The following is a 21,840-nucleotide window of genomic DNA, read 5'->3' as shown; positions in this document are numbered from 1 at the left end:
AGTAGAGTTGCCAGGCATTAGGAGGAATGGAGAATTACTGTTTATATGGGTACAGAGTTTCAATTTTATAAGATAAAAAGAGTTCTGGAGACAAGCATTGGTGATGGTTGCTCAACAATGTGAATGTACTTAATACCACTGAACTGTACATGTAATTTAAGATGGTAAATTTTACTTTATATGCATCTTATCACAATTAAAGAAAAAAATTTTTTTACATCTTACTGGATCAGCTAGGAAATCCAAAGAAGGGAGGAACACCGAACCAGAGAGAATCTCTCTTAAAAGTAAGGTCAGCGATCTGGAAAAAAGAACAATATTGTACATATTTAGTGATTTACATCAGCTCTCACGTGGGAATCCTGTTAATATGACTATGACTCAGGAGGTCTGGGGTCTGCCCTGAGAGTCTGCCATCTCTAACAAGCCACCAACTAATGCTCACACTACTAGTTCAGAGACCACACCTGGATTTCTTAACTGGTTAAAAGGAATACTATTAAGAGGGAAAAAGCATTTCCTTGGCAGGAGGAACTTGAGTAAGCATTAGAAAAATTCTACCTCAGAATATTACAATGTTACATATAAAAAATTAATAAAACTAATTTTAATAGTATAATTACTGTGTGATTATAATATTTAAATTAATAAAACCATTTTTAAACTATTTTATTTAAAATACTTTAAATTTAAAATAAAGTAATATTTAAAGTGTACCACTAAGAATAAGCCATGGTTGGATGTACTGTACAGCACAGAGAAATATAGCTATTATTTTATAATAACTCTAAATAGAGTACTTTCCTGGTGGCTCAGACAGTAAAGCGTCTGCCTCCAATGTGGGAGACCAAGGTTCAATCCCTGAGTTGGGAAGATCTCCTGGAGAAGGCAATGGCAACCCACTGCAGTATTCTTGCCTGGAAAATCCCATGGATGCAGGAAGCTGGTAGGCTACAGTCCATGGGGTCGCAAGGAGTTGGACACGACTCAGCGACTTCACTTTCACTTTCTTTCACTAAACAGAGTGTAGTATATGAAAATACTGAAGCAGTATGTTACCTGAAAATAGTACTATGCTGCTGCTGCTGCTGCTAAGTCACTTCAGTCGTATCCGACTCTTTGCGACCCAATGGACGGCAGCCTACCAGGCTCCCCCGTCCCTCGGATTCTCCAGGCAAGAACACTGAAGTGGGTTGCCATTTCCTTCTCTAATGCATGAAAGTGGAAAGTGAAAATGAAGTCACTCAGTTGTGTCCGACTCTTAGCGACCCCATGGACTGCAGCCTACCAGGCTCCTCTGTCCATGGGATTTTCCAGGCAAGAGTACTGGAGTGGGGTGCCATTGCCTTCTCCGGAAAATAGTACTATACCCTAACTATAATTCAATTAAGTAAATAAATAAAATAAGCCATGGTCCTTATCTCTAAGGATCATAAAAATAAGAGCAACAAAGGAACTTTATGGAATAATCTAAACATGCTCTTGCAGGAACAAGGGAGACTGGATGGACTAAATGACCTTTAACTATACTTTTCAAACTTAGCTGTATAATTTGTCCAAAGTGTTTCTGCATGTCTTTTCAAAGAAACACCAAGAATGCAACACAGTATAATGATATCAAGTAAGAAACTTAATTTTTATGTGTATCTTTGATTTCCCAAGATCAGTTTCTAGGAAAAAACTGTTAGCAATACAACATATCATGAACATTCAGTGCCTAAAACGGCATTTTAAGACCTGATAAATTATATTTCTTAAATGGAAAATTTTTCATATCATAGGATAACCTCAAGTTTTAGTGTATTCCTATTATGATCAAAAACAGCAATATACACATGGCATGGTACGTAAATACTGCTATGACATTTTCCAGTCTTATTTATACCTGCAGTCTGTTGCTTTAGGAGGTAAAATATAAGGAAAAAGTAGTTCGGTAAGTTTCCTTAAATAATGTAATTCATCTCTTCGACTCCTCAAAGCCACATGAAGCTCTGGACCATATTCTTCTAAAGCAGCTTGCTGTAAAAACTCTGTATTTTCTACTATAAATACAAATAAGAAATAAACATTGGAAGAAGTTAACAGCATTAAATAACTTCAGCCATTTCCACTAACAAACAGAAAATAATTTAACACAGCCATTCCTTTTTTAACCTTTCTTTCTTCCCAGTATGTATTCTACTGGTAAACTTTTCCAAAAAAAAAGAGTGTAAAGAAGGTAATTTTCCTCTTTGCTGGAAGTTTTTAATTTATTCAAAATGAATTGATAAAAAAGCCCTTTCACCCTTGGTGAACAAAATTTTAAACCCAGGTCATTACAAATTATATTAAAAGCAAAATTTTTAAATGGAAAAAACTAAATGAAACATCTTCCAGCACACACAAAGCTTTTGTTAACAAACATTACATCTTATTCATCCTCTGCAAGTATTAAAAAATCCTTCTTAAAGCTCTCTATTATTTCTTCTTTCACATCAAAATCAATCAGGTAACCCTTCAAACTAATTATAGTACAGAAACAGGCTTCCTTGGTTAAGTTCTGCATCTTCTGCCCATAGTATAGGACAGAAAAGGTATACAGCTGTATACAGTGGAAGTCCATGAAGTTAGATTACCTACTATGTTAACTGATGATAAAAGTTACACGAACAAAAGGTTTTCTTAAAGGCCGAGCACTAAACTAATACTTCAAAACTTAAGAATAATAGTATTGCCAATCCTTTTCTACAGACGTCAAAAGAGCAGGAGAAAAAGAAGTCATGTTTTCCCCTATCTGCACTCCGGGCCAAGTTTTAAAATCATGAAGTCTGTGAAGGGAATCTTAACTCTAATTCAATGGCATTTACTTTATACTATTTACTTCTATTTTTATTGAGAGAATGCAAGCACATTCACCAAAAAAAAAAAAGCCAATATATACATTCCAAAGGTGTGAGAACTAAGAATGTAAACGAATGTTATCCGCACCAGAGGTACAAAAGCAGGACTGACAAAGATGGATGTGGTTTTCATACAAACCATGTTCAAGCATTTTATTTGATAATTATACAGTTGTTTACCAAGCATTCTGCCCCAAGTATTCAGGGTACAGGTCTTTTAAAACTTTATATCATAAACAGGAATTTAAAATAAGAAGACTAAGCTATGCTAAACTCCAGTTCTACTTATTAACTGATGATCTTAAATAATATAATCCCTTTGAACCTCAGTTTCCCCCTCAGGAAACAGTTATTAAATAGATGACATTGAAAAGATTCCATGTAAAATGCACCAGTAATTATAATATTTGATGTGATTAAGCATTTATATATAATATATAAATTGAATCACTAGACTGGACTCTACTCAGATGTGAGATTTTTGTAGTCTTAGCTAATGAAAGAATTTAAAAATCAGGCAGAAGATAAAAACATATGGAGGAAGAGAACCTTAATACAAGTACAAGCAAAATACAGATGTTGAAAAACAGGGTATGAATTAAACCCCACTAATCACCAGTATACCTCCTACCTAATCAATGGACAGTTTTCAGACCATGAAAGGAAATTTTCAGAATCCATGACAAAAAGATTTCTTTAGGATCAAAGACTGATATAATAAAGCCCTTCAACTACTACTGAATTTAAATTAAACCAAGGCTTCTAATGTATATATTTTCAATGTGTCTAAGGATGACAGAAGTAATTACATAGAAAACCTCTTTGTAATTCCTACTCTCAAGAAGCAGATAAGGAGAGAACACCAAGAGAGTAAAAATGTATATGGATAAAGGAGGTTAACCTTTAAGTACTTCCTGAGTATACAAAATTGTGTAGCCAAAAATATTTAGAAAACAAATGCATGCATGAAAGAGAAGAAAAATCAAAACCCTGAAAATCTTCTTACAAGTCTAATTCACCGTTATAACATTTAGAACACCAGAACCTTTGGACAAACTGGAATCCTCCTAATACTTAGGTCTTTTAATTTTATGGACTTCATTAATTACTAATACAATGTCATTAATGAATCCAATCTAGCATTTTATGTTGATTTTGTAATTGAGGACCATTTTTTATATGAATAGTGGTAGCAAACTAGCAACCCTTCTCTTGCAAAGACTCAAGGATAAATTTCAGCACTCTCAGAAACAAAACAACTTGGAGATTTTATTAAACTGATTGATTCAACTAAAAGTAAAAAGATGAGTCAATTTATTCATATCCTGAGTTCAAAGTGTTTGTCTTTATAACAATATTAAGACCATATTAAAAATAATTTTCCCACACAAAAACTTGCAAACAAGTGACCAAGATGTCCTTGAAAAAGTGAATGGATAACTGTAGTACATCTAGACAACAGAATGTAATTGAGCACTAAAAAGAAATCAGTTATCCAGCCACAGAAGACATGGAGAACCCTTAAATGCATAATTCTAAATGAAAGAAAGCAGTCTGGAAAGGCTACAGTATGATTCCATTTATGGAATTTATGACATTATGACATTTGGAAAAACTGTAGAAAGAGTAAAAAGATCAGTGGTAGTCAGGAGTTCCTGAAGGAAAGAGAGAGGGATAAACAGGTGAAACACAGGGGCTATGGGGACAGTGAAACACTCAGTATGATACTGTGATGATAAATACATGGCATTAAGCATTTGTCAAAATCTGCAGAATGTACAAGAAGAGTAAAACCCTAATGAAAACTATGGACTTGATTAATAATGTATCAATACTGGCATATCAACTGTAACAAATGTACCAACCAAGGCAAGGCGTTAACAATTGGGAAGGGGGGAAATATATGGGAATCTCCAAAATATCTGCTCAATTTTTCTATAAACTTAAAACTACTCTAAAAACTAAAATTTACTAATTAAAAAAACACATTTTCCATATTTTTTTCTGACAGTAAAGTAGCCTTAATGGAATGGCTACAATTTTCTGGTATGATTTTGCCAGTGACAGGACAACAATTTTAAAAGTTAATTTTTTTTTTGTTTAACATTTAAATTACACATATTTAAACTTTTCTACTTTTAAACTACATTGAAGCTAAAACTTCTTAATTGTTATATAAGACAAAAACACAAGAGTTTAAACATGCAATCTGAACTGGTTCTTGTACCTGAGGAATGATTTATACCAAATGACAAATAAACTAATAATTTAACTTCCACTCTACCTAGAACACAATTTCCTCAAATATATTGTGATGATATGAATTGATGTTATGAGAAGGGAAAATTGGTTCCACGCTCAAATGAGTCTAGGATGTTCCAGGTTATACAAAGTTAAAGCTATATCTTTGCTGCAAGACTACTGAGAGGTTTTGGACTGCTAATACTTACTGGTAATTTCCAGAAGAGGAATACCACACATGGTAATTACCAGTCTCACAAAGAACTAAATATAGAGCATATAAGTAATTTTGCTTAAAAAGTATATTTCAGCTTGATCTAAGAGTAAGAAAAGCCCCAAAGGAAGATTTCATTTGTTCAATCAGCAAACATTTGATGAATATATATTACTTATACATCATGACAGTATAAAGCCCAGGACGTATGTGAGAAACTGAAAAGAGGTCATCCTGGCTAAAGTATAATACATATTGAAGGACAAGATCAAACAACTTAACTACATAGGAAAGGATTTAAATATAAGACAGTTTTGACTCTACAAGCAGTCACTACTTTTTTTTTAAAGTAGGGAGGTAACAGGATTGTGGTATTGTGAAATTAACATAGTAACAGTGTACAGGATAAGCTAGGTCAAATTGAAATCATTAAGGAAAAAGGAGAGAAGACATGTGAGAGATACCACAGAGGAAGTAAGGAGGGCAAAGGATCCATTCAAAAAAAAAAAAAAAAAAGGATAAGGTTCATCAATAATATATCTAACAATTAATGATTGTACTTTAATTTTCATAGATTCTTGAGTTCACACAATCACTTGTATTATTAATAAATTACTGAAAAGGATTTCAGTTGAAACAAAACTCTCACAGCATTTATGAATATATCACTTAATTTATCAGTATTCAGATATTTAGGATGAAAGTTGCCATATAAAAACAAAATCACTCAAATTTCGGAGCAGGAAATTGTATTACCTTTCTGACTGGCTTTAACAATCACTTCTATATGCTTCATTGCTGCTTTTAATAGTTTCTTGGTGATAATAGATGGAATATCCACCTAGAAAAATTCAACATTAAAATAAAAACTTTTAAAATAATTTATCTCTAAGTTATAATGGCAGGAACACTGTATTTAAGACATTGGAACATAAGATCTTAAAAATTAGCTGTATTGAATGAAGTAAGTCAGAAAGAGAAAAACAAATATCATGTATTAACACATATATATGGAATTAGAAAGAGTACTGCTGAACCTGTTTGCAGGGCAGCAATGGAGACACAGACATGGAGAAAGACTTATGGTCTGGGGAAGAAAGGAGAGGGTGGGGCAGATGGACAGAGTAACATGGAAACATATACACTGCTGCTGCTGCTGCTAAGTCACTTCAGTCATGTCTGACTGTGCGACCCTATGGACAGCAGCCCACCAGGCTCCTATGTCCACAGGATTCTCTAGACAAGAACACTGGAGTGGGTTGCCATTTCCTTCTCCGAACATATCCACTTCCATATGTGAATTAGACAGCCAATGGGAATTTGCTATATGACTCAGGAAACTCAAACCGGGGCTCTGCAACAACCTAGAAGGGTGGGATATGGATGGGATATCAAGAGGAAGGGGACACACGTATACCTAGGGCTGATTCATGTTGATGTTTGGCAGAAATCAACACAATAGTGTAAAGCAATTATCCTTCAATTAAAAATTTTAAAAAAATTAGTTGTATTAGGAATCTTTCAAAAATATAATTTAAAAGCACTATACAGTCTTAGACCATATTGATTATAACTTCAGACAGTTTTACTACCACGATAATGAAAACATACCTTATACACTAAATTTTTCTCATGAAATTAGTGTCTTTATTCTTGACTTATTTCTTTAATGTATTTGTTCTAAATGTATTCAAGAAAAAAAACGTCAAGCAGCTTATCATTCCTTTGAGGTTATAAATTTGTGTTAACTAAGGTTGCTTGAAAATAAACTTTTCATTCAGATTATAAGACAAATCCTGGTTTCAAGATATATGGCAGCATTCTATTTTGGAATAATACTAAGTTTCATTTTTCCCCACAGACAATTTTCAACTTAAAGATTGGAAACTGTAGTGACTAGGGTAGGTTAGTAAGAGAGAATTAGAAGCATACATGAATACACATGAAAGAGACAGAAAATAAAATAACTTAAGAAAAAAAAAAGCCTTGTGAATTCAGTAAATCACCAAAAAGCATGTTTATTAGACTTCAACAGGGTTATCAGCCATTACAAAGCTCAACACATTACATTCTCCCTTTATCAAAGGCATGAGAAAATTGTATCCCAACAGTGTTATTTTGTGTTAACTTTCCAATCCTTTTTAAATTCCTCATTAAGGAAGAGGGAAAACATTACAGCCTGATAAATTTATTAAGTGTAATGACTCATAAGCCCCCAATATTAGTGATTTACTAGTAAAACCCAGAGCAGTTTACAGGTATCTTTCAGCTATGAATATCAAACATGTTCAAAAAGGGGCTATGTTTCTGCTAGCAATATTCCTTTTTGTAAAATAACATTACTCTTCATTTACTCCTGCCCTCTTGGTACTTAGTGATTATAAATTAGTTCCATTATTTGTCAAATAAACAAGATGTCTTTGTTTTCAAATATTTTGTAAAATCTCATCTTCTGAGAACACACATGAAAATTTTCACTTGCAAGTTCTATTTTAGAGACTTCAGGTCAAAGTCAAAACGAATAAAACAATGAGTTTATCACTAAACTTCGATTTTAAAAAAAACACTGTGGACCTTAAATGATTTTCATTATCCCCAAACCCCCAAGTTACATTATTCAGGCAATGTTACCAAGGATAGAACACTGTACTAGGAATAACATGACCCAGGCCTAATCCTCTGCCCATCAATTACCTCTGACACTCTGACAAAGAATATTACTAACTTTCTACAAAATGAGTATGATAAAGACCCACTTATCTTCCAGGACAGTATGCAGATAAAATGAAAAGAAAAAATATATAGCATAAAAACCCAGAAAGTGGAAAAAATATTTGGAAATCATATATCTGATGAAGGAAATATATCCAGAATAGATAATAAACTCTTACATCTCAGTAATTAAAAGACAAATAACTCAGTTTAAAACATGGACAAAAAATCTGAATACACATTTCTTTCCCAAAAAAAGATATACAAATGGCCAATAAGCATCTAAGAAGATGCTCAACATCATCAGCCATGAAGTGAAGTGAAAGTCGCTCAGTCATATCTGACTCAATGCGACCCCATGGACTAGACAGTCCATGGAATTCTCCAGGCCAGAATACTGGAGTGGGTAACCTTTCCCTTCTCCAGGGGATCTTCCAAACCCAGGGATCGAATCCAGGTCTCCCACATTGCAGGCAGAGTTTTTACCAGCTGAGCCACAAAGGAAGCCCAAGAATACTGGAGTGGGTAGCCTATCTCTTCTCCAAGGGATTTTCCCAACCCAGGAATTGAACGGGAGTCTCCTGCATTGCAGGTGGATTCTTTACCAATTGAGCTATCATGGAAGCCCCATCAGCCACAGGGAAAAGCAAATCAATGCCACAGTGAGATATGACTTCACGTCCATTAGTATGGTTAGAATCAAAAAGTGAAATAATAATTAGTTATGGCAAGGATGTGGAGAAATCAAGACACTCATACACTGCTAGTAGCAATGGAAAATGGTGCACTTAGGAAAACAGTCTTTTGACAGTTCCTCAAAAAAATGGTTTAAACATAAACCATTTGACCCAGTAATTACATTTGAAGGTAAAATCAAGAGAAACGAAAATAAATATTCCATACACATTCTCTCCACAAAAAACTTGTACACAAACCCTATGGTGGCATTATTCACAATAGCCAAAAGGTGGAAACATTCCAAATGTCCACTGACTGACAGATGGACAAACAAAATGTGGTGTATCCATACAATGGAATACTATTCAGACATAAAAAAGAATAAGTACTGATACAGGTACAACAGGACAACATGAATAGACCTCAAAAATATTATGCAAAGTGAAAACAAACAATCACAAACATTATGCTAAATGAAAGCAAGTAATCATAAAAACTATAGAAAGGATTTCATAGTTAACATGTACTATATTCAACCAACCAACAATCTTGTCATTGGACATCAGTTTTCCTTTTCAGTCTTCCTTATTATAAGGTATACTACAATGAATCTTTGAATATACATGTTTCCACTCTATTTCTTTAAAATATACTAAAAAAATGGAATTATATTTGAGAATACAGACATTTTTATGTCTTTCAATAAAGATTACCAAACCCCCTTCCAGGGTAAGAGTTATATCAATTTGAACGTGTACTTGCTTTGCCTGTTTCTCTACAATCACCACTGCTAAACACTATCACTTTTTTCTTTCCCAACCTGAGAGACAAAAGAATGGTATCTCATCAAAAAGACAACATATTTTCAAATATTAATTAGCACTTTTATATTTTTCTTTTGTGAAGTACTTATTCATAATTTTTTGCATATGTTTGCTATAGTGGTTGATTTTATTGCTCATTTCTCAAATAGGTATAGCAACATTTAACAAGAATTTGCCTTTATTACTGGCAGAGATAGAGATCACTAATTTATTATCATTATGTTCAATATATAGAACTGACAAAGCAGTAGACAAGTATTTGTGTCTATAGCCAACAAAGTTAAGTGTATATATATGTGTGTGTGTGTGTGTGTGTGTATATATATACACACACAAAACCTTAAAATATGGCTTGAAATTTTTTTAAAACATCATAATTACCATGTATTCAGTAAATTCATCTAACAAGAACATGACTTTTTTTCTACAGTTGTCTTTTTATCTATAATTTCTAAAAACCAAGACATCCAAACATTAAAGAAAGCAAAATTGATCAATTAATCAATAGCAATCCATTTATCTCTTAATCTAAAAAAATTAAAGGTGAAGAACAAAACAAATACATATAGTATGCATGCTAAGTTGCTTCAGTCATGTACAATTCTTTGCCACCCCATGGTTCTTCTGTGCATGGGATTCTCCAGGTAAGAATACTGGAGTGGGTTGCCATTTCCTTCTCCAACATATAGGATAGAAATTCCCAAATTTCTCATTATAAATACACACCTTGTGAATCCTTCGAATTAAGACAGATGCAAAAAACCGTAATATAATTCTCAGTTCATCAACAAAGGACTCATCATCTGTTACATCCCTTTAATTAAAAAGAAAACAAGCATTTAGAAGTTCAAAGAAATACACAACTTCCCTTTTAAAAACCAAGAGAAGTCTAGAACTGACTCTTTTTCCATTTACTTATGCTATTTTTTAACAAACAATGCATTATATTATGAAACAAAAGAACAAAGAAGAAAATTAAAATCTCCCGTAATTCTAGTACCGACATAATTGTCGTTAACTAAATTATTGTATAGATTTTCCTGTAGACATTCATGTGTACATAGTCACATGTTTAAGATTTTTAAGATCATTTTCTAAACATCATCAAAGAAATATTTAAAAAACAATAATTTTGAAAAGAAACACAATTACATACAAAAGTTCAATTAAATATTTATAGATTAATAATATAAACTAATTCTAAAAGTAAGAAAAAAAAGTGTGTGTTTTCTTTGAAAAAGAAAATAAATTGAAACTCAAAATGTTTTTAAACAGAAATTTTGACAACCTTTTCCTGAGTTTTCCTATAGCTTTGAGGTCCCTAGAAGAATTAGGATACTTTCCTAATCAAAGGCAAGAAAGAAAGGTATGTATAATCATAATTTTCTGAACTAGAAGATGATGCTGTTAAGTCCCTTGGTAGCATAAAGAAGATAATTTTGTATCAATCATGGTTCCCACTATTAACTCCAAGGAAGGGAATATCATAGCATCAATAGCTATATAGGATACACACTAAAAAATACAGCCAGATTTTATGTCTGAGAAGTTATAATTTGGGGGCAGGGTGGGGATGGGGTGGCAGTGGGGGAGTTTCACAACAGGATTATTTTATAAAAGGCCTCACAATCAATTTACTTAAATGACAAATGCCCTATGTTTAAGACAGATGCCAGTGTAAAAATTGTATATAAGCTATACAGGCAAAAATAACATATTAAATGAGTATTAAATTTGTTTTAATCCACTATCAGATCAGATCAGATCAGTCGCTCAGTCGTGTCCGACTCTTTGCGACCCCATGAATCGCAGCACGCCAGGCCTCCCTGTCCATCACCAACTCCCGGTGTTCACTCAGACTCACGTCCATCGAGTCAGTGATGCCAAGCAGCCATCTCATCCTCTGTCGTCCCCTTCTCCTCTTGCCCCCAATCCCTCCCAGCATCAGAATCTTTTCCAATGAGTCAACTCTTCGCATGAGGTGGCCAAAGTACTGGAGTTTCAGCTTTAGCATCATTTCTTCCAAAGAAATCCCAGGGCTGATCTCCTTCAGAACGGACTGATTGGATCTCCTTGCAGCCCAAGGGACTCTCAAGAGTCTTCTCCAACACCACAGTTCAAAAGCATAAATTCTTCAGCGCTCAGCCTTCTTCACAGTCCAACTCTCACATCCCTACATGACCACTGGAAAAACCATAGCCTTGAGTAGACGGACCTTTGTTGGCAAAGTAATGTCTCTGCTTTTGAATATGCTATCTAGGTTGGTCATAACTTTCCTTTCAAGGAGTAAGCGTCTTTTAATTTCATGGTTGCAGTCACCATCTGCAGTGATTTTGGAACCCAAAAAAATAAAGTCTGACCCTGTTTCCACTGTTTCCCCATATATTTCCCATGAAGTGATGGGACCAGATGCCATGATCTTCGTTTTCTGAATGTTGAGCTTTAAGCCAACTTTTTCACTCTCCACTTTCACTTTCATCAAGAGGCTTTTGAGTTCCTCTTCACTTTCTGCCATAGCATTCCACCCCCCCCCACCGCCCTCCCCACCTCCCCCAGCCACATTACTCAGCTTGTGGAATCAGTTCCCGACCAGGGACTGAACCCAGGCCCATGGCAGTTAAAGCATTGAGTCCTAGCCACTGGAAACCGAGCCGCCTATTGCATTTTTAAATTAGGAAATTCAAAATATACTGAACATTAGGGGAGATATAATTAAATATTATAAGTCATATAGGTGTTAAGTGTTCAAATATATAACTAAGTACACGATGCTTCTGTAAGGGAGTATGTGTTTTATTAAATGATTTCTGATTGTCAAATCAGACTTTTTTTTCCCCACAGATCTAGAGCATTTTCCATATTCCATTGAGCATAGGGGATTTTTACATAGGCATCAGATACCAAAAACAAAGCTACTTTGGAACAAAACATTAATTTTCCAGGAAGTCTACTGAAATTAACTTTCAGTTTAATGAAATACCTGAATAAAAATTTTTTCTCTAAACGTACAATTAGTTCAAGTGTAAAAGGTGCATACAAAATAGTAAATCACTACAATTAGGGGTCATAAGAAACTGTACAAGTTACTGTTCTTTCAAAAAGTAGCCTAGGGTTTTTTCCTCTTTCCTATCACTAAATTGTTAATTGATTACCTACAATCAGTGGTTCTTAAGTGACCACTGTGCCTCCCAGGTAACTCTGGCAATCTCTGAAGACATTTTTGGTGATCACAACCAAGGAAAACAAGGAGTGCCACCAGCATTCACTGGGAAAAAGTCAGGGGTACGTTAAACACCCTATAATGCACAGTATAGGTCCCCATAACAAAGAATTATGTGGCCAAAAATGTCAATAGTGCCAACACTGAGAAATTACCACCTATACTAAAAATGTATCATTAGCATACTTAATGGAATTCACTATACTACAGAAAAAAGGTCTTATAGAAAGAACTTACCTGTACCAGGGGTAGACAAAGTTTTCCAACACTAATTCAAGAACCTGAATAAAAATTATTTTTTAAGAAAAATCAAGTTAATTAATTCTGGGAAAATAAACTCTAATACTAAGAAATATATAACAAAAACTAAGCTTAGTATCCCAAATATTGACACCCAGTGTCATACTTCTGCATGACAAAATGTCTATGCCGACTTCATATGGCTTTGATGATGAAAAGGGACATATGGGAAAACACTCTGAAAACAGTAAAACTTCATTAAAAAGAAAAATTACTATCACAATGACACACACACTTTAAAATATGTCCATAATTAAAAAAAAATTTTTTAATCTAAATTGTTCCTGACTCTGAAGATTCACTGAACCAAAAAAATTCTATGCAAAGAAAGAAAATAACAGGCTGGTCTTTTGCATTCCTAATGCCCTCTGTAAGTCAGTAATCCCAGGATAAAATGAAAAAACAAATATATAAGACTTAGGGGACTTCCCTGGTTCTGGTGGTCCAGTGGTTAAGATTCCGTACACCCAATGCAGGGGCACAAGTTCGATCTCTGGTCAGGGAACTAAGGAGTCAGTGATTAACTTTCAAGGGAGGATAGAGACTAGGAGGGAGTATGAGCAGGACTTCTGGGTCTAATGATGTTTTTGTTTCTTGATCTGAGTGCCGGTATATGAATATGCTCAGCTTTGTGAAAACTTTAAGTTATATCTAAAAAAGTTACAAAACAAAAGAAATCCTTGGTGTTAAACCTTCCATTTCTTGAGGCTGGGTGGAACAGTATAATTTTTAAAAGGACTTGCAGCAGTGGGCATTAATTTTAAAAAGCACTAGGGAGGTAATGAAACAACATATCTAATCTGACTATATATCTTATCTGGCCCAGTAATGCAAACTGTGGACTCTCTACATACTCAGGCAACAAGATTTGGATTTTTTATTACAAAAACTAAGCATCAGTGATATTAGCTGGAAAAATAAGATACACAGAGACAGGATTAGGACACAGGAGGAGACTGGAAAGCTTACCATTAAACATTTCATCTTACATGATTCCCCAAATCCAACCAGAAGTCCTACTGATTTTACATCTAGGTAGCTCTTTTCTACCTCTTCTCACCCCTATATATAGCCTCTAAATCAGTCTCCCTCCTTCCAAGTTAGCTCCCTTCCATTCTCCATAAAATTGCCAAAGTGATCTAAAATATGCATTTGACCACATCACTCACCTGCATGAAACCGTCAATATAACAAACCACAAATCAAAGTAAGAAAGGTGGAGCTGCACTGATTCTGAAAAGGCAAGAGAAAGCTACATGCCAGCAGCTACGACCTTCTACTTCCTTTTCACCTCCCACTACATCCTGTAGAGAATTGATGCTTTTGAACTGTGGTGTTGGAGAAGACTCTTGAGAATCCCTTGGACTGCAAGGAGATTCAACTAGTCCATCCTAAAGGAAATCAGTCCTGAACATTCATTGGAAGGACTCATGCTGAAGCTGAAACTCAATTACTTTGGCCACCTGATGTGAAGAACTGACTCAATGGAAAAGACCCTGATGCTGGGAAAGACTGAAGGCAGGAAGAGAAGGGGACAACAGAAGACAAGATGGTTGGATGGCATCACCAACTCGACGGACATGGGTTTGAGCAAGCTCTGAGAGTTGGTGATGGACAGGGAAGTCTGGCATGCTGCAGTCCATGGCGTCACAAAGCCATGGGGTCACAAAGAGTCAGACACGACTAAGCAACTGAACTGAACCGAACTGAACATCCTGTGAGTCACATCTGGAAACTACAGTTACACAATTTGAAAATCACCGACATCTATGATCAATTAAACATCTTCAGCATTGCCTTTTAAGTCTTTTGATGATCTGATTTCCAAAGGGCCATATAAAAATTGGTTATGAACTAAAGCAGTCCTGCATTTTAGATTGAGTTCTGCTACCAGCCAGCTATGATACTTGAGAAAATTATTAAAATGCTCTAAACCCTAGGTTTGGTAAAACCATCAAAAATAGCACCTACTTCATAGGTTACATGAATACAAGTACAGTGATTAGCACAATATCTACTATATAGTAAGTATCGAAAGTGTTAATTGCTCAGTCGTGTCAGACTCTGCGACTCCATGGACTGTAGCCTGCCAGGGTCCCCTGTCCATGGAATTCTTCAGGCAAGAATACTGGAGTAGGTTGCCATTTTCTGCTCCAGGGGATCTTCCCTACCCAGGGATCGAACCTGGGTCTCCTGCACTGCAGGCAGATTCTGTACCATCTGAACCACCAGGGGAAGCTATATAGTAAGTGACTGATAAACACTAGCTACTAGAGTATGGTCTCTTCGTTGCACACATTCTCCTTCACATTTCACCCTCCAGCTTACGGAACTGTCCACCCAGTTTCAAAGCCTCTCTTTCCTTCCAAAAACTCTTTTTAACACCCTGGAACACCCTTTCCCTTTCACTATCAGGCTTGCAAACATGTAGTCATACTTTCTGACTGCCCCTCTCTACAGTTCTGCACTTCTTCCTCTGTACTAGTGACATACCTTGTATGTTTCTTCCAGAACTGACTGCATTACATTCCACTGTGCATGTCTGTTTATATGCCTACCTCCCCTCCTAGACCAAAGCTCCCAGAAGAAAAGAAGCATATTTTATTTCTTTTTATTCCTGGGATGTAGTCTAATTCCTGTCTATAGCAAGACCTCAGAAAATGGTTTTTAAATATTAGAGCTAATATTTACTCAACACCAATAAGTGCCAGGCACTAGGTCAAAAAATTACGTAAGAAATAAAATGTCAAAGTTTTTACAAAGAAATAAAGTGTCAAACGACTACAATCACTATTCCCCTAGAAGTCTTGTCTTCAAAAGACCTCAAATCAGCACTCTCAAATAGAAATATGTCAGCCACATATATAATTTCAAATTTTCTATTAACTACATTTAAAGAAAAATAAAAATAGGTGAAGTTAATTTTATGATCTATCTTATTTAACCCAATATACCCAAAATATTACCATTTTAACATATAATCAATGTAAAATATATAATAGGATATTTTACATTTCTTTTTCCTTAAGAAGTTCTCAAAACCCAGTACATATTTTACATATACAGCACATCTCAATTAGGACTAATATATTTCAAGTATTTATTAACAGCCACATGTAGCTAGTTGCTACCATATTGGAAAGCACAGTCTTCAATCCAGGAATCTGGAGGATGAAAAAGAGCTTAGAGAAGAAATGGAAAAAGGAAAATGCCAATAATTTAGCATTTATGCAGCATACTTTAGAGAAGGAAATGGCAACCCACTCCAGTATTCTTGCCTGGAGAATCCTATAGACAGAGGAGCCTGGCAGGCTACAGTCCATGGGGTCGCAAGAGTCGCCAGGGAAGGATTCAAAGTGGGGAAAGTGACAATTAGGCAGGATTCAGATGTTTAATGCTACTCTTCAACTAATCGGCATTTAGTTTAATTCAGTAAGTATCTATCAGATACCAGCAATACATCTGGCCCCTGCACTTGGTGTTGGGGACAAATGAGATCCATTCCCTGCCTTCAAGAACTTGACAGCTTTCTCAGATGGATGGAGAAAACAAGTCTCTCAAAGAAATAACTAAAACATGGTATAGTTACCAAAAAGATACATATAAAATGTGACTGCCACAAAGACAAGAGATCATACTTCCTATTCCTATATTATGCAGAAACAGTGAAATGTATCCTGTTCTCTGTTCTATTCTGGTTATTTCTACTGCCATATTATAAAAAATGACTATTTCTTAAAGAGATAAACAGTAACTAGGTAAAACCATTTTCTTTGGCTAAAATGTCCATTTTTATTAGATATGGAATCAAAAAACACTTATGGCCTACAATTCAAGTTGTGTAACAATCAACTATCTAACCAAGACTCAATTAGGTGGCATTTATTAAAATGCTCCATGATTCCCTTTCCCGTAAGTATTTAACATTTTTTGCTTGGGTATACACAGCAATATTAATTAAATCAGTTACCTCTGAAAGAGACGCATCAACCTTAGAAGAAATTTTCAGGTCTAGCCATGGCTGGTAGTTCTCAAGTAGCAAGGAAGGCCTAAAGAAAATCATACAGTTAAATTGCTTGAAACCCAAAACTTAATGGAAAGGATCAACAAATTAAGTGTTTAACTTACCTATGTCGCTTACATTTCACCTTACCACAAACAGCACAGCTACGACCTTGAGGAAACAATTCCTGAAGTCCTAATTGCTAAAAAAGGGAAGTGGGGAGATTTGTCTTTACATTACACATCATATTTACTAAAGAGAATCAACTTTTCAAAAATTTGTTAATCAGTGTATGAATTCAAAGGACATGATTTTTTTTTATTACTGTCTGCTTTAACACTGAAACTATTCTTTACAATAAATAATTCTTGCTATACCAAACTGCCAATAGGAGAAAAATACCAAATGAAATGCTTTTTAAACCGAATTCCCAAGCTTAAAATTAAAGTCAACTGCTATGCTCACTTATTAAAAAAAAATTCAATCTATATTTGAAAATGATACTCTGCTGCAAAAGTATAAGAAAAAACTATTTTCTATTTCTCCAAACCTTTAATCAATGAAGGAGAACATATGCTATAACTAGTAAGTTTCCTGACCAAATACGGGGCACCACTTACAGCTGTGTTTCCTCTGAGCAGAAATATCAATCAACCTGAGATGAGGGACTGCAGCTACTTGAAGACTTCAAGATATCCCACTCAACCCTGATCTACACTCTTGGGACTTTACCTACCAGAGACAGACTCAATACAGTACCACCTTCATCAAAGTTCAGATATACAAAACAAACTATTTTGGTTAAGCAAACTGCCTGATTATTTGTTTCTATGAAGCAAACAGACATCCGTGGAACAACGAGTTCCCGAGTTGCATTTGTGCCTCAGAATCACCTGGAAAGCTTTCAACAAGTACTAATTACAAGGTCCTAGCCCAGAACTCGGAGAAGGCAATGGCACCCCACTTCAGTACTCTTGCCTGGAAAATCCCATGGATGGAGGAGCCTGGTAGGCTGCAGTCCACGGGGTCACTAAGAGTCGGGCACGACTGGGCGATTTCACTTTCACTTTTCACTTTCACACATTGGAGAAGGAAATGGCAACCCACTCCAGTATTCTTGCCTGGAGAATCCCAGAGACGGGGGAGCCTGGTGGGCTGCCGTCTATGGGGTCGCACAGAGTCGGACACGACTGAAGCAACTTAGCAGCAGCCCAGAACTATTCAATCAAATTCCGAGGGTAGAGCCCAGGAACCTGTATTTTTTTTAAAGATTCCTTAAGTGATTCTACTGTATAAGCAACTTTGGGAACCTCTTATTTACTGTCCTCAAAGTTAATGTGAAGTTAGAGGACACTAAAATTATGGACCCAATTTTCTGAGAATTTTTAATTTTCTCTTCCTAACTCCTCCTGGGAGAACTGTACACTTTAAAAATATATACATATGCAAATTTCACTTTGAAAATGTTCTGATGTCTTTCATTATTAAATTATAGCAGACAGATATTTTAGAAATCACTGCTTTAACATGCTTTCAAGAAGAATATCGAACAGCATAGAATCATATATACTGACTCTCTTAAAAATAAGAACACATAAATTTTACCTTAGGTTTGTATTTTATCATGAAGAATATATTTGGTAACAGAGAATCAGGTCCCAATGAGCAGTAAAATGTGACAACTCCAGCAACAAACGACCAGAAGATCATTAAAACATGAAGATACCTTAGAAATAAATAAAGACAATTATTAGAACCAAAAATGCATATAAAACTAATTTGTGCTTCCTTGATTTAATGAGTATTTAATTAAGCATCTACAGTATCAGGCTGATGCAATTCCTCAAGTCATGTTTTCTGTAATATACTTATTAACTATAAGAATATTAGAATGTTTGCTATCAAAGGTATATTTCATTTAAAGTATAAAGACGTATAAATCCACAATATTTCATAACTTGGCACCTAGGCTGTCATGTTTAACTAGCCAATACTACATTTTTCCAGAATATCTTCTAATGATAGTGTAGTATTCATACCCCACCAAAATTCTGATTATTTTGCATTAAATCAAAACAAAAATTGTACTGAGTACCCATTTAGTCCTACACAGTACTAGGTTCTGGGGATATAGTAAGGAACAGCACTGTGTCTATTTGCATAGGAAACACTATCCCTTAGGTGTAGCAGGTAAGGAAATGAATACAACACAGTGTGATGATGTGTTCTATACTATGACAGAGAAAGTACGCATGATATGAGAGCACCCAAGGCAGAATACCCAAATTTAAAAAGAAAAGCTTTTTGCAGAGAAAGCTGTGTCTCTGGGAAAACTTAAAGAATGAGTAGGAGAAAAGCGACACAAGGGGACAGGGTAGAGGAATGAGGGGAATTCAAACTTGAGAGAACAACATGAGCTAAGTAAGATCTGTGCACGGCTCCAAGGAAGACGTGGCCTTGAGATGAGCCTAAAAAAACAAGCCATAGCCATACGACCTAGTGTCATGTAATAAGTCACGTTACGGTGTCGCAATACAGTCTGTCCTCACATTGCACAGTTTTCAGTTACCATAATTTTGCCAAGCACCAGCCCCTCAACAATGCAGCCCCTCAACAACTCTAACCGTGAGTAAGGACACAAAGTTAAAACTTTGGTGCTAGTTCTTCAGTTCACAAATCACTACATAGTAAGAGAATGAAGCCAAACCAGAGAGAAGGGGGACAATCAGGGAGATGCAAAAAGTATTTCAAAGTTTCTGAGGCCTGGCTACTCGCCAGTTCTTTCTGCACTTACATAAGCATCCAGTGATTCCCCTCTCTGCCAAACCTAGAGTGATATGAGTTTCTTTCATCTACCATCCAGAGTCCTGGGTAATACCCAGGAGACAATGAACAACTTAAGAAGATTTTAAGAATTTTTAAGAGTTTTAAGAAGGAAAGCACTATCATCAGACTGTATAATCAGAAAACTACTCTGGCAGCAATATGGAGCATGGTCTAAACTGGAAACAAGCAAGCTAATTAGAAAGCTGCTGAAGCAGTTAATCTAGGAGAATTTATGGATGGCCTGTAGAGACTTAGAGATAAAAAGAAGCTGACTGTTTTGAGACACCCAGGAAGAATTAAGAGGACTAAATAGGGGAATTCCCTGGTGGTCCAGTGGTTCTCCACACTTTCACTACAGGGAGCAGGAGTTTGATTCCTGGTTGGGGAACTAAGATCCTGCAAGCCAAATGGCTCGACCAAAAGACACCTCATTTTTTTTGTTTGTTTTTGGCCTCTCTGCACAGCTTTAAGAGATTTTAGTTCTCCAACCAGGGAGAATCAGGGATCAAATCCAGGGCCTCCACAATGAGAGCTCAGAATCCTAGTCACTGGACCACCAGGGAATTCCCTCAAAAAAACAAAGTAAAAAAGAGGACTAAGTAGTTGATTAGATATAAGGAGAAGAGAGAAATAAAAAATCAGTTCCTTTTGGACATGTTGACTTTCAGGTTTCTCAAGACGCACCAAGTAGAAATGAGTTGGACACGACTGAGTGAGTTTCACTTTCACTTTCAAGATGTACCAAGCAGAAATATTCCATAACCAGCCAGGTTTTGGGTAGTTTAAATCTCTGCAGAGAATATGGGCCAAGGATAAAGGTTTGGGAATTACCAGCATAAAGATCACTGAAGTCATGGGAATGAATGTCATGACCAGAGACAAGCTGCAAACTGAAAAATGAAGAATACATGACATATTTAAGAAATAAGCAGAAGCAGAGAAATCTATAAAGGAATCTAGGAATTAGGAGAGTTGAGAAGAAAAACAGGGGTCAAATCATAAAGGCTGTCAAGATTTAAAAAAAAAGAAGAAATTAAGAAAATATTTCAACAAGAATGAAGTAGTTAAACATAATCAAATATTGGTAAAATAAAGTAAAAGAGACTGAGAAGTGTCCATTGGTTTCAGCAACAAGAGAGATACTGATGAACTAGGCAAATCAATTAAAGTAGGATGTAATGGATTGAAGACTGGTGGGGAAGTGGAATCAAGAAATGTGGATAATTCTCTTTTCAAAGGAAAGAAGAACAATAAATAAATAAAAGAGCTAAGGTGTCAGCTGGAGAAAGACAATTAGGAAAGGTGTTTAGTAAAATCGGATCACATTTCAACATTAATAGGAGAGAAAGAGAAAAAAGAAAATGAGGTAGGAGAGAAAAGATAACACAGAATTATTTTCCCCTAGAGAATATATGGGGTCACACAGAGTCGGACACGATTGAAGCGACTTAGCAGCAGCAGCAGCAGCAGAGAATATAGGAGTAGTTGGGATTCAGAGCCAAAAAAATAATTATAAAAGAAAGTGATATCTCCTCTTCAATACTAGAGAAAAAGAAAGGGTTGATGAGAATGGAGTTAAATCTACAGATTAGATAAAAAGAATTCAAAGCCATTATGATGGCCTTTAAGTGAAACAGGTGCTGCTTGAGAGGAAAAGGCAAAGGTGGCATGATTGGGAGTTCTAGAAGACTGGGGAAGTTCTGAAGCAGCAGCTGGAGAGAAGTCAAGAGAAAGGTATCCTCAGGAACTGCTGGGCAGTACTAAGGCTGAAGAGTTAAGTTTACAGGTGTGATTTTCTCTAGCAGCATTCAGTAACTGGGATATAAACACTTAATAAAACAAACCAGCATCACTGATCCAAGGTTTGGATTTTGTTCAGTGAGTGACATGCAAGCAAAGAGAGTCAAGGATGCTGGCAGTAGACTCGCTAAAGTGATGGGCCT

General features: G+C 35.7%; 1 protein-coding gene across 5 annotated transcripts in view; it reads right to left on the bottom strand.

Annotated features, from left to right (window-relative positions):
* Nucleotides 1-21,840, bottom strand: part of SNX14 (sorting nexin 14) — an 84,262-nt gene that overhangs the window by 47,093 nt on the left and 15,329 nt on the right. For 4 of the 5 annotated variants that reach the window (XR_011568469.1, XM_070796121.1, XM_070796125.1 and 1 more), the window contains exons 2-9: nucleotides 18,677-18,797; nucleotides 17,197-17,273; nucleotides 17,039-17,117; nucleotides 13,006-13,049; nucleotides 10,275-10,362; nucleotides 6,091-6,175; nucleotides 1,886-2,042; nucleotides 226-301 (exon numbers count right to left, since the gene is read on the bottom strand). Coding sequence is in view for 4 of the 5 variants with exons in the window: in XM_070796121.1 (XP_070652222.1) it covers nucleotides 226-301; nucleotides 1,886-2,042; nucleotides 6,091-6,175; nucleotides 10,275-10,362; nucleotides 13,006-13,049; nucleotides 17,039-17,117; nucleotides 17,197-17,273; nucleotides 18,677-18,797 (727 nt within the window). In the remaining variant the exon portion in view is untranslated. The remainder of the gene's footprint in view (nucleotides 1-225; nucleotides 302-1,885; nucleotides 2,043-6,090; nucleotides 6,176-10,274; nucleotides 10,363-13,005; nucleotides 13,050-17,038; nucleotides 17,118-17,196; nucleotides 17,274-18,676; nucleotides 18,798-21,840) is intronic. The other variant, XM_070796122.1, reaches the window with a different exon arrangement.

The sequence above is a fragment of the Bos indicus genome, chromosome 9 (genome assembly GCF_029378745.1).
Source record: "Bos indicus isolate NIAB-ARS_2022 breed Sahiwal x Tharparkar chromosome 9, NIAB-ARS_B.indTharparkar_mat_pri_1.0, whole genome shotgun sequence".
Lineage (NCBI taxonomy): Eukaryota > Metazoa > Chordata > Mammalia > Artiodactyla > Bovidae > Bos > Bos indicus.
Note: the sequence above shows the minus strand (reverse complement) of the source record. Positions and strands in the feature narration are given on the sequence as shown.